Source organism: Ascaphus truei, chromosome 17 (assembly GCF_040206685.1).
Source record: "Ascaphus truei isolate aAscTru1 chromosome 17, aAscTru1.hap1, whole genome shotgun sequence".
In the NCBI taxonomy this organism is placed as follows: domain Eukaryota; kingdom Metazoa; phylum Chordata; class Amphibia; order Anura; family Ascaphidae; genus Ascaphus; species Ascaphus truei.
Window position 1 is genome coordinate 43,405,270 of NC_134499.1, and position 12,616 is coordinate 43,417,885.

At 41.9% G+C, this 12,616-nt stretch overlaps 1 protein-coding gene across 2 annotated transcripts in view; it reads left to right on the forward strand.

The window, feature by feature from the left end:
- The window catches only part of CFAP92 (cilia and flagella associated protein 92 (putative)), a 94,954-nt gene that overhangs the window by 62,118 nt on the left and 20,220 nt on the right, over window positions 1-12,616 (forward strand). For both annotated transcript variants that reach the window (XM_075574977.1, XM_075574978.1), the window contains exons 11-14: window positions 3,871-4,065; window positions 5,563-5,845; window positions 11,739-11,903; window positions 12,331-12,543. In XM_075574977.1, the coding sequence (XP_075431092.1) occupies window positions 3,871-4,065; window positions 5,563-5,845; window positions 11,739-11,903; window positions 12,331-12,543 (856 nt within the window). The remainder of the gene's footprint in view (window positions 1-3,870; window positions 4,066-5,562; window positions 5,846-11,738; window positions 11,904-12,330; window positions 12,544-12,616) is intronic.

A 12,616-nucleotide genomic window follows, 5' to 3' on the forward strand; every position in this document is an offset into this window, starting at 1 on the left:
TTTTTCAGGTTGGGCTAAAGTCGTGAGTGGAGTACCTCAGGGATCGGTACTGGGACCCCTGCTTTTTAACTTGTTTATTAATGACCTTGAGGTTGGGATCAATAGCAAAGTCTCCATCTTTGCTGATGATACTAAATTGTGTAAGGTAATAGAATCAGAGCAGGATGTCATTTCTCTTCAGAATGACTTGGAGAGACTGGAAACGTGGGCGGTAAATGGCAAATGAGGATTAATACAGATAAATGTAAGGTTATGCATTTGGGATGCAAGAATAAAAAGGCAACTTACAAATTAAATGGAGATATATTGGGAGAATCCTTGATGGAGAAGGATTTAGGAGTGCTTGTAGACTGCAGGCTTAGCAATAGTGCCCAATGTCATGCAGTAGCTGCAAAGGCAAACAACATCTTATCTTGCATCAAACGGGCAATGGATGGAAGGGAAGTAAACATAATGATGCCCCTTTACAAAGCACTAGTAAGACCACACCTTGAATATGGAGTACAATTTTGGGCACCAATACTAAGAAAAGACATTATGGAACTAGAGAGAGTGCAGAGAAAAGCCACCAAATTAATAAAGGGGATGGACAATCTAACTTATGAGGAGAGGCTAGCTAAATTAGATTTATTTACATTAGAAAAGAGGCGTCTAAGAGGGGATATGAAAACTATATACAAATATATTCGGGGACAATATAAGGAGCTTTCAAAAGAACTATTCATCCCACGGACAGTACTAAGGACTCAGGGCCATCCCTTAAGGTTGGAGAAAAGGAAATTTCACCAGCAGGAAAGAAAAGGGTTCTTTACAGTAAGGGCAGTTAAAATATGGAATTCATTACCCATGGAGACTGTGATGGCAGATACAATAGATTTGTTCAAAAAAAGGTTGGACATCTTTTTAGATGGGAAAGGTATACAGGGATATACCAAATAAGTATACATGGGAAGGATGTTGATTCAGGGATTAATCCGATTTGCCAATTCGTGGAGTCGGGAAGGAATTAATTTTTCCCCTTAATGGGTTTTTTTGTTTGCCTTTCTCTGGATCAATAAGTAAGTATAGATATAGGATAAAGTATCTGTTGTCTAAATTTAGCATAGGTTGAACTTGATGAACCTATGTCTTTTTTCAACCTCATCTACTATGTAACTATGTAACTATGATTTCCCGAAGTAATGAATACAATCTTCGGGTTCTGGTTCTTCAGACACGATGTAACTTATTTTTTCCTTCTGGCTTTTCCTATCAAATTAATTGTATATTATTTTAGTTTGTTCTTAAACAGACTAAAGTTTTGTAGTGTTTTTATTTAAAAAAGAAATGAGGATGATCTCTCACTCTGTTTAGGATTCATAGATTACGAAAAAGCATTTGATTCTGTTTGCACCCCAGCCGTCTTCGATGCATTGGGAAGACAACGTTTTGACGACACGTGCATTGATATTATAAAGAACATTTACAAGAATGCCACATCAACCATTAGATTACATGAGGATACACGCAATATAAGGATCAGCAAAGGGAATGAGGCAGGGAGACACCGTGTCACCAAAGCTTTTCACAGCAACACTTGAAGAATTGTTCAAGACATTAGATTAAGAAGAATAATAAATCAAAATCCATTTTTGCAGATGACATTGTTATTTTTGCCACAAGTTCAGAAGACCTCCAGCAACAAATTGGAGAACTTGAAGAAGCAAGTAAGAATATGGGCCTCTATATGAATCTCAGCAAGAGATTCATAATGATGTTCAACTAATGTGTAAAGTCTGCAAAGAATGAAATAAAGGGAATAGAACTAGAAGAAGCCAAAGACTATCTAATCCAAATAGCAGTCCCTGAGAAGTTCCAGGCCTCCTGCTGGGTTGGACGCCTTGCTGCCGGGGAGAGATCTAAGCTCTGTCCTTGGAGTGCATACTCTCCCAGCAAACTGGTGCATTCTTCCCTTGCTCTACATTGTCCCTGAGCATAGCACCTGACCTCACACAGGGTGACTCATATGTCTGATACTCAGCCATTGTTCCTGGTCCAGGCACAAAATAATATGCACAGATAAACCCAGAAACGGTTATAAAACACGTAACATAGATTACATAATGCTAGGGTTGGCGCACTCTCCAACCCTACGATGGCAAGAATAACCCTTTACATTGGGTAACCATCTTTGACAGGCAGAGGCAACATGCATACTTAACCGTTATTCAGAGTGCCAGACGACACTTGTCGTCAATGTAACCTTCCACTGTGCCTCGAGGAAAGTTTTTGACCAGTGTATTCTGCCCTTACTCACCTATGGATGTAATACTTCGACCCTAAATGTGAAGATAATTCAAAAATGTCAGACAACGCAAAGTAGTATGGAGAGATGAATGCTGGGTATTACCTGAAGACATAAGAAAAATAATTAATTGGTTTGAAACCAAACAAAAGTCTGACATCACAAGGGTGAAGAAATTTGAAATGCCGGTGGGCTGGACATATCACAAGAAGAAATTATCATCGTTGACAAAGATGGTACTCTACTGCATTCCAAGATAGATTAAAAGACCAAGACAACAACCAAAAGTAAGATGGGAGGATGAAATCAAAACATTTGTTGGAGTAACGTGGAGAAGAGAGGCTGCAACCGCTGTACCTGGAAGATCTTTGGGGAGGCCTTCACCCAGCAGTGGATTGACAACGGCTGAAGATGAGATATAAATATATACACGGTGTTCAGGAAAAAGGGACCCCTTTTATTCATCATACCTTGTATATTTCTGGCTGAATCCAATGAAAATATGAACAATTGTATGTCTGTTTTGTAGATTAACACACTTTATAGACACATTAACGCGCAATGTAGACAACTGATGCTAACTAAATTGATGTCACTGTATTGTGTCGAATACACTGCGGTAGGTTCATTTTCTTTAAGCGAAAAATAGGAGTTTTTCTTTTGTAAGTCATAAATGTGTTAAACTGTTGTCATCTAATCTGAAACACTACGATTTACTATAAATGTTCAGTTCAAAATGTCTTTCTACTGAAGCGCCCAAAGACGTGAACGCCACTGTCTGATTGCCTATAGTAATCGATGACACTTCCACCCAGCTGCTCCCACTCCTGAACTCTGTACTTCTCTTGGAATAAAACTATTCCTCTCTAGCGCAACCTCTGATGTATAAATCAGTCATTGGTAAAGCAGCTCCTGAGGAAAAGAAATTGAACACCCTTGTGCAGGGATTTGAGTTTCTTAGACATTGAAGAGTCTAAGGGGGTAATTTTCTATGTGCCGAAGTGACGTTCGGGTTGTCTTCGGATGAAAATCCCCATAAACTTTAATGAAGATTTTCGACCAAAATCAGCCCCATGGCCACCTTCGCAGATATAGAATAAAACAATTAGCATCAAAACAGTGCCAAGTGTCATCTGTCACATGAGAGCCCATCTTAAACAATCACATTCACTTTACAGTACACATTTAACACTGGGCTCTAATGATTAAGGGAAACCCAGATGTATACAGATGTAACAAATGACCTTTTCCCATATAAAACAACATACTGTGTCTCTTCTACTACAGAATAGCACCGGCTACATAAGACACCGTGGCAGTGTTGCTGCAGAATAATATTACAACATATCCAACCACAAGGGAGAATGCTACATGTATGTTTCAGAAAATACATTTTAAAATATTTATATTTCACATAATTACATTCAAAATGTTGAACTGAAAAAGATAGTGATAAAAGGCATTTTCCTCAACTTTTTATAGAATCCCATTTGGTCTGTAATTTTCCATGTCACCTTTTGAAATATAGCAAATTCACAGCGTTGTGATCATTCTAATGACACAATGGCATTGCTGTTTTGTTTAAGGGCAATGGGAACGGAAGATGGAAAGCTGGAAATTCTATATAACTCAGAACTATCTTTCCATGAGCGCCTCTACAAAGACCTGGGTGTCATGCTGCGTCATATCCGTCTACATGAGCCTCTCTCTTCCATAATGAAACAACCTCTTCTCTACGTCAGGGATATGGTTCCTTCTCTTTGCTTTCAGGCATTGTCAAGGTAAGCCATACTATACATGGTAAAAATGTACTTATTTTTATATAAATGAAAATACTTTTATAAAAAACAAATCAACCCTAATTGCATGTTTTAAAATATCAAGTAAATATAAAAAAAATTTAATTCACCCCTTTTCTTCAGGTGCCGCTGGGAGAAGAGACTGAATCCCATATATCGAAGGGGTGCTATGTCATAAGGTGTCTTCTAGTGCCTGAAATGTCTTCTGGCATAGCACCGTTTAGTAAATATGGATCAGTGTATTTACATATGGTCACAATATTGACACTGGGTTTGGAACCAGGTACATTATCTTATATGGTATTGATGGTAACTTTACTTTTCCTTCCCCAGCAACCTCTAATGCTCAACCTCCAATACACAAAAGATGCATGTCTGTCTGCACACAGCGTACATGCATATAACATATCCATAACAAGACATGGAATTGAACATCCTGGTTCTTGCCATTGCTTGTGTATTCCTGAAGTTCTCCAGTAGTTTCCTGTTTCAGGCGTCGTTTCTATAATGTTGGCATTATTGGCAAATTATTTGAAAAGTGCATTCACTACTTGAAGGAAATGACCATGCTTTTGAAGTGAAACTTCTTTAGCGGCGTGAAAGCGGTTGATTGAGGCGGAAGTCAGTGGTGACGGAAGTGGTATCACCCCTAGCAGAAGGGGCCGGCAGTGTTGCCAGCTTCCACCAGGAGGAGTCAGCGCTGAACGGACAGACACACACCACACTCCCCTCCCTCCCCCCGAGATCCGTGCGCTGTGGCTCCGCCGGGGGAGGAGGTGAGGGGGGCCGCTCCGGTCTGGTAACGGTGAGGATAGGGGGGGTGAACATGCTGTAGCACCACATCCCCTGCAGTCCTCCCCCCCCCCCCCAGTCAGCCGCCGAACACCCCTGTGTCCCAGTACCTCCACCGAGCAGGACACAGCTCCGTCGGGTGAGAGAGTGGGGGCTGCTCCGGGGCACTCAGACAGACCCTGCTCCAGCCATGTCTGCAGCTCACAGGGGGGGGGGGTGAAGAGTCAGGAGAGAGGGGCGGCAGGACCCTGAGAATAACACACACATACACACTGACTGACACACATTGACTGACACACACACTGACTGACACACACACACACACACACACACACACACACACTGACTGACACACACACTCACTGACTGACTGAGACACACACACACACAAGGAATTCACAGTTATAAATATAGAAGTGTAAATAGCTAAAACGTGTTCTAAGTCAAACTTCTTTGTATTTTGGCACTGAAATTGTGTTTTGATTTTTAATTAAAAACATCACCATTACAAATACAATTTCTGTTACAAAACAGTGCCAAAAGACAAAGAAGTTTCACTTAAAATGCGCGTGATCAGCACACCACAACTTTTTTTGTTTGTTGTCACAATACTGTACACAGAATTGATAAACTCGCTTGATCCATAGGTGAAATAACAGACATAACAGGTTTTTTTTTAATTTGCAGGTTAGATTATATCTGCAGTGCAAAGAAATTACGAGATGTCATTCAAAGTGACCTGTTACCATCAGTGGAAATGATCAATCTTTTGAGTCGTGAATTTGGGATTCCAATAACCTCGGAAGACTTATTTGCTGAGAATGAACAGTCATTAACCAAAAACTTGGTTATTTCAGAAGATGCAAACAAATTATGCTTTAAAAGGAGTGTGTTGCATAGCACATTGGATAACTACAATGCACAGTATGTGCAGTGCAAAAGGGGAATTGAGAGTAAAGACTACATACAGGTAAATGTTACACATGGTTGTCACTACAAAGCACATATTATTTTGTCCTGGGCCACACAGTTCTTTTCTCTGCCGGGGCTACAGGAAATGCATAATGATAGGGACTTAAGGGTTTGACCTACTCAAACAAAGGTTAAATAAGTGATGACATTGATTGCCAGTTAAGGAGTTAGACAATCTCAGTAAAGCATCTAGTATGTGAATAGTACATGTATTTACCAACTAAATTACTTTTTAGACCAAATTAAAAGACAAATACATTCCAAATCTAATTTTAATGTGTCTGAAAATGTATAGCAGTTGAATATTTGCAGAAAAACGGCTAGTCTGCAACAGGGAATATTGACTTTTTTGTAGTAGAACTGTCTGAAAAATGCAAATGACAACATAATTGCTGTGAAAGCCCTGCACCTACCATATGGCTGTCATTATCAATAAGTAGCACGCTCACAGCAAATCAGGAGATCTGTCACACACCATATCAATAATGAAGGTGTTAATCATACCGACGCTGTCTCACTCACATTTCTTGCATCCTATCATGTTATCAGACTATATAGAACTATTTGAATTATAGCAGAGATTGCTGGCAGAGGGAGTATTTTAAAAGTGTTCAGAAAATAAAGCTATAAACTGGAGCTATTTACAGTGACAGTTTTGCATACCTGTAAAGCTGTGTTGTGCATTTGCAGTGCAGATTAAATTGAACAGGTTTGCTATAGCTCCAGGCTTTGTCTGATCAAAGAACTTTATACTGTAAGATGTCTTAGAAAATGAACAGTCTTTCCTCGTCTAAGTGATCCAAGTGAAATCTAGACTTTTATGCAGGCGGTGATACCTTTCACTGGAAGAAGAGTCATATGTTTTATATTTGTTTGTAAATATGCTGGGTAGACCACAAACATCTCTTTCAGCTTGCTCACATCAACAACTTTCAGGATGTTGCAATAAAACGTATTACCTGCCGAGGGGAAAAAAGAGAAATACTTACTTTTTCAATACTTGCAATATGAGAAATCTGCATAAATCTTTGTTTCATATCTTTGTACAAAATATTTAAAGAACGATTGACGATGTTCTAGATCAACTTAAGACTTAATTTAAAATTAATGAACATAGTAGTGCCGTAGTCATATAATTTGCATTGAATAGGCTGTTACACATCGCTCAGTGTACATGAAAAATACTTAGTGCATTTTCCAGATCATGTATTACTGAACTTTGAAGCATTAGAACATTTTAACATCACTCGGAGAACCCACAATAACTGCCCATGTGTTTGCACGATGAATCTCTTTATTTTGTCCTAATCCCTGATTTCATACTTTTGCACTTCAGAGCCTCCTTATTTGGTAATATCTCCATGCAGTTATCTGCACTCTTGGTTAACGTTGCTTTTGCTAATTTAGAAGTTATTCTCTACATTTATATTTATTTCTCACTTTTATTTATACATTTATATTCATTTGCGCTGATCACAGGTGGATGGGGGATGACTCCTCCCCTTCATCTCTGAAGAGGTCACATGATCGCGAGTGCCGGAGAGACTGTGTGCTCTGGCGCTGCAGCCCCTCCGTCACTCAAATAATATCTGTACAAATGATGTGGAATTGAAAGTATTTTCCAGATCTGCAACAGGGGGCGACACTCCAATGGGGTAAACACAATGATTAAAGCAGATTAGAGGAATGTAAAGCAAAGAAAAGTGGGATTTACAAGAATCACCCTAAGGTCCCTATTTGCTGCACTCAGGATTATGTCACACAGTAATTGGGCTAGATAGTCCCAGACATAATATGTCAGACGGCCATTGGGTGACCATATTGGGCAACATATTCATCGGATTCCAGTGCCACAGAGGACTATTTTTGTGTATATCTAAAAAAGAAGGACTTTTGAACAGGCGTTCAAGTCTTCAGGGCTGCAGGACACTGAACTTTCTAACGAATTGGTATCGTATCTAACATAGTTGTAACACTGTAGGAAAGTCGATCTTTGAGCGGTAGAGTTGTGTTTTACTTGATATTGGTCATTGGGTGCCATCTCCACATAGGAGGACAGGAACTAATAAAAGCCATAAATTGGCTAGAAAATAATAAATGTTTATTAACCCAGATATAGGACAACAACGCAATAAGTGTGTGTATACAATGTGCAGGATAAAACAAATTCCCCAATAAAAAGTGATGATCGAGCGCTATTGAGCTATTAAACACAATGTTAATAATTTTCCTAACTCAAATAGTTACACTCAAAGCACTTCAAAATAGTCCTTTTCTAAATGGCACAGCCTATCCTTGTTTAAGAGCTATCTCGCTCTCCCAGTCCCTATCTGCAGGGCTGGGAGGATACACCTCTTACCCACCTATCCCTGTGTAAGGGATAACTCACTCTCCCAGTCCCTATCTGCAGGGCTGGGAGGATACGCCTCTTACCCACCTATCCCTGTGTAAGGGTAACTCACTCTTCCAGTCTCTATCTGCAGGGCTGGGAGGATACGCCCCTTACCCACCTATCCCTGTGTAAGGGCTAACTCACTCTCCCAGTCCCTATCTGCAGGGCTGGGAGGAATACGCCCGTTACCCACCTATCCCTGTGTAAGGGCTAACTCACTCTCCCAGTCCCTATCTGCAGGGCTGGGAGGATACGCCCCTTACCCACCTATCCCTGTGTAAGGGATAACTCACTCCCCCAGTCCCTATCTGCAGGGCTGGGAGGATACGCCCCATACCCACCTATCCCTGTGTAAGGGATAACTCACTCTCCCAGGCCCTATCTGCAGGGCTGGGAGGATACGCCCCTTACCCACCTATCTCCCTGAGTAAGGGATAACTCACTCTCCCAGTCTCTATCTGCAGGGCTGGGAGGATACGCCCCTTACCCACCTATCCCTGTGTAAGGGATAACTCACTCCCCCAGTCCCTATCTGCAGGGCTGGGAGGATACGCCCCATACCCACCTATCCCTGTGTAAGGGATAACTCACTCTCCCAGGCCCTATCTGCAGGGCTGGGAGGATACGCCCCTTACCCACCTATCTCCCTGTGTAAGGGCTAACTCACTCTCCCAGTCCCTATCTGCAGGGCTGGGAAGAAAGGTCTCTTGCCAAGCTACAGTATGACCCCAAAGCCAAAGAGGTACCTGCAAGCAGTGGGGCTTTATGTCAGCCTCTGGGTTGTGTGTTGGGGGGCCACCCTCTGGTACCAGGGTTCACTGCACCCTTGATGTAGAGGGTCTGGTTTCTGGGTATCTTACTGGCAGCACAGTCCCTCAGTGCTCAAGAGACCCCCTGCAGTTCAAGCAGGAGGCTTTTCTATCTGCCTGATTATAACGCCTGTATGCCCGCAGACCTGGCCAGTCCCCAGTACTGAGGTGGGTAAGGTTATAACACGCACCCACAGCAGTGAGGGCGTGCCCGGAGTGTGGTAGTGCGTTGCCAGGCCTGTTGAAAAAGGGTTAACATATACTTGCAACGTCCAGGATATCAGAGTTTGGATAGTAATGTCCGTGTGCCAGAGTTCAGGGGTAATAGAGAGCAGCGTGGTGATGTCCGTAAGCCAATGTTCAGGGATAGGAGAAGGCAGCGAAGTCATATCCGAATGCAGGGTTCAAGGGCAGGAGAAAGCAGGGTAATCCAATTCAAAGCAGAGTTCAAGCCAGGGAGATCCAAAGGTAAGCAGGGACAGGAACCAGCGCTGAAAGAGACAGGTGAGCCAAGCATAGAGACTGCACACACAGGGGTCACAAGAAGCTATGCAGAGCAATGAGTAGAGGACAGACAGGGATTATAAAGGAGGGAGCACCAATGGGAGAGAGAGGAGGAGCAGAGGGTTGAGTGTGAGGTTGGAGGGATAGGTCAGAAGGAGTAAGGGAGGGATATGGCTTGTACACTATGGGGGGCGGAGCCAGAGCTCTGGGAAGGCCTATCACTGGAGCGTGTGCGCTCGCCCTCTGTAAGGGTTGGATGTGCGCGCACAGAGTGTGCCAGGAAGCACGCGGAGCATCGCGCCATGGGGGCGCTCACCAAGGAAGGAGAGGGGATAGGAGGAGCGGCTGAAGGAGGTAATGTGACAGGAGAGTGGATCGAGACGCCGCGAGCAGTGAGTGCCGCGGAGGGGTTCGGGTGTTTGGGGATATGTGCGCACCATGCGGGGAACGCGCATGACAGCTGGGGGTGCGTCAGGACATGACGCAGAGGAACGGGTGCGAGAGGAGGAAAGGAGAGATGAACGAGGAGGCAAGGAGGAACGGTCAGAGGCAGGGGAAACGGGTATATGGGACACATTGAGAAGCAGGAATCCCCTGAACCGTCACACTGATGAGCCAGGTGGAGACTGGTTAATTGTTTGTCGCTGCAATTAACCATCTCCCAGCTGGATTCCTCCGACCAATACAGTCTTTCTATTGAAGTCCTTTTAGACAGGGGTTCTGCCCTATCACAGGCTCACAGAAATCCAAAATCAGAATACAGGATGAACTCTGCTATAATGTCAACTACTGTAGAAGAAAGGGCAATGGGAATCATTATTTCAGCTGACCTAAAAGTGGTCGAGCAATGTGGAAAGCCTGCAGGATGATAGATTTACAGCATCAGCAGCACAGAGAGAGAGGTAGTGATGCCTCACCTAGAGCACTGTATACCGTTCTAAAGACCATATCGTCAGAAGGACATTATTCCATTGGAGATTGTGCAAAGAAAGGCTACAAACATTGCATCGTCTACATCGTAAAACTTATCAGGAAAGACTAAAGAACCGTAATACAGATGAAGCAGACGTTATTTCAATGCTTTGTGTCTGCGCTGGCACGTTATTCGACATTGTCATTGAAAACATGGGCTAAAGAGATCACGTGTTGGTTAATGTATTATTTTGTGCATTAACTCGCATTACTGGTGGTACTAACGTCTGCTACATCTGTATGTACAGCTTGGGGGAGAGACTGGAGAGGCGGGATATCGTCAAAACATTGAAATATATAAAGGATTTAAAGAAATACAGGAAGGAAGTATATCCAGAGAGAGAGAGGAGCTGGAGGTCATGCTCTGCAGCAGGAGGGTGATCGGCTTAAGGGAAATGTGAGGCAGTACTTCTACATGCAAACGGTGCTAGATTCATGGAAAGGCCTCCCTACAGAGATGGGAGGGGCTAATACAGTTGGGCAATTAAAAAATGCTTGGGATAGACATAAGGGATCCTAAATATAAAGGAAATCTAAGGATCAAATAGGTCTGAGGTTTTACAGCACGTGGGAATACCAGGCGGTTCTTATCTGCTGCTTACTTTCTCCTGTAATAGTCATTTTTCTTTGGTGATATATTTAGGCCAGGATACATCAAGTAACCTAAAAATGTGGTATTGGCACAAACAAAGTGCCTTTGTTTTATCGTGCAATACATCTAAAAATAAAGCACTTTTTATCGGAGCTGGGGGGAAAAAGATGCCCAATACCGCATTTTTATGTAAAAACTGCCATACATCAAGAACGCCAGAAATCCTCGATAAAAGTATTACTTGCCCCTGCCGGGATGAAGGCGTCCTCCTCATTCTCAGGAGAACCGACACATACAATAGAGGGCTGATGCCTGACCATAAGCATAAAACCAATAAACAATCCCTGCTCGATGGCCAAGAAAAATAAAAACACAAAAACCATACAAAATAATTTTTGCCCAATGGCACAAAAATACACAAAAAGAGGAAAATCTGTTAGAATACAGCCAGGCCCGATGGCCTCGTTCCAAAGCAAAGGGTTAACCCTGTGTTTTGTATTCATTTCTGAGATTCATAAAAGGGTTCAGTAGGCTGTTCAACTGTAACAAGTAAACTTACTAGTTTCTAGATTTCTTGAATACTTCTTTATACAACATATTTGATTCTTTTTTCCCCCCACAGAACAACGTAGAAAAAGTCTACCAATTGGGCAAAAAGATCCAAAGCCCCACAGCAGAATACATTGGGATAGTACCTGATGATGGTGTGGCTGTGCACAATTACAGCACGCAGACTTTCAATTCCACTGAACGTGCAAAGAGGATTTTAAGACAAAAAATGAGTGAGGTAAATAAACACAAAATGCAAATATTGCACAAACTCTTAACATCTCAAATCACAGACGCAATAACAGCAGCTGCATCAGAAACCTTCTAACCGGCACTGCTGGCATTTCTTACTTAACACCACAGCTAAAAATGGACAACATGGTGCCCGGCATGGAGAACTATTAGACGGGGATTGAAGAATATACAGCAAAGAATAATCACATGTAGTATTTGAACTGATAAAGGCAAGAAAAAAAACGGCTAACAATATACATTATAGACATAAATGTTAAACTTCTTGTTCAGTCATTCTCTTATTAATTTAACAATTGATTTTATTTAAATAGTGATACATATATATGTATTCTATATACATTTATTTGTAAATTGTGTAATACCAATTATGTTGTGTATATTTTTTTTTAAATCAAAATGTATATTTATAGGAGCCAAAGCATAGATTTACATATTCACAAGACTACCAATCGGCTACTATGGATCCAGTGGACATTAATAGTGAATTGAAAAACTGTGTTGCAAAGTCAGAACGTGAATGGATGACACCCAATGGATTTTTGTATCCTGGATTTAAAAGTAGCATTGAGAGTAATGCACATCCCATGAAGCCAGGTGATGCCCTTCAAATGGCGTTAACACAGGTACATTTAATATAAGTGGTATCAATAGTTACATTGTATTACATTTTACTCCAACAAATCTTTGTTCAAAGCC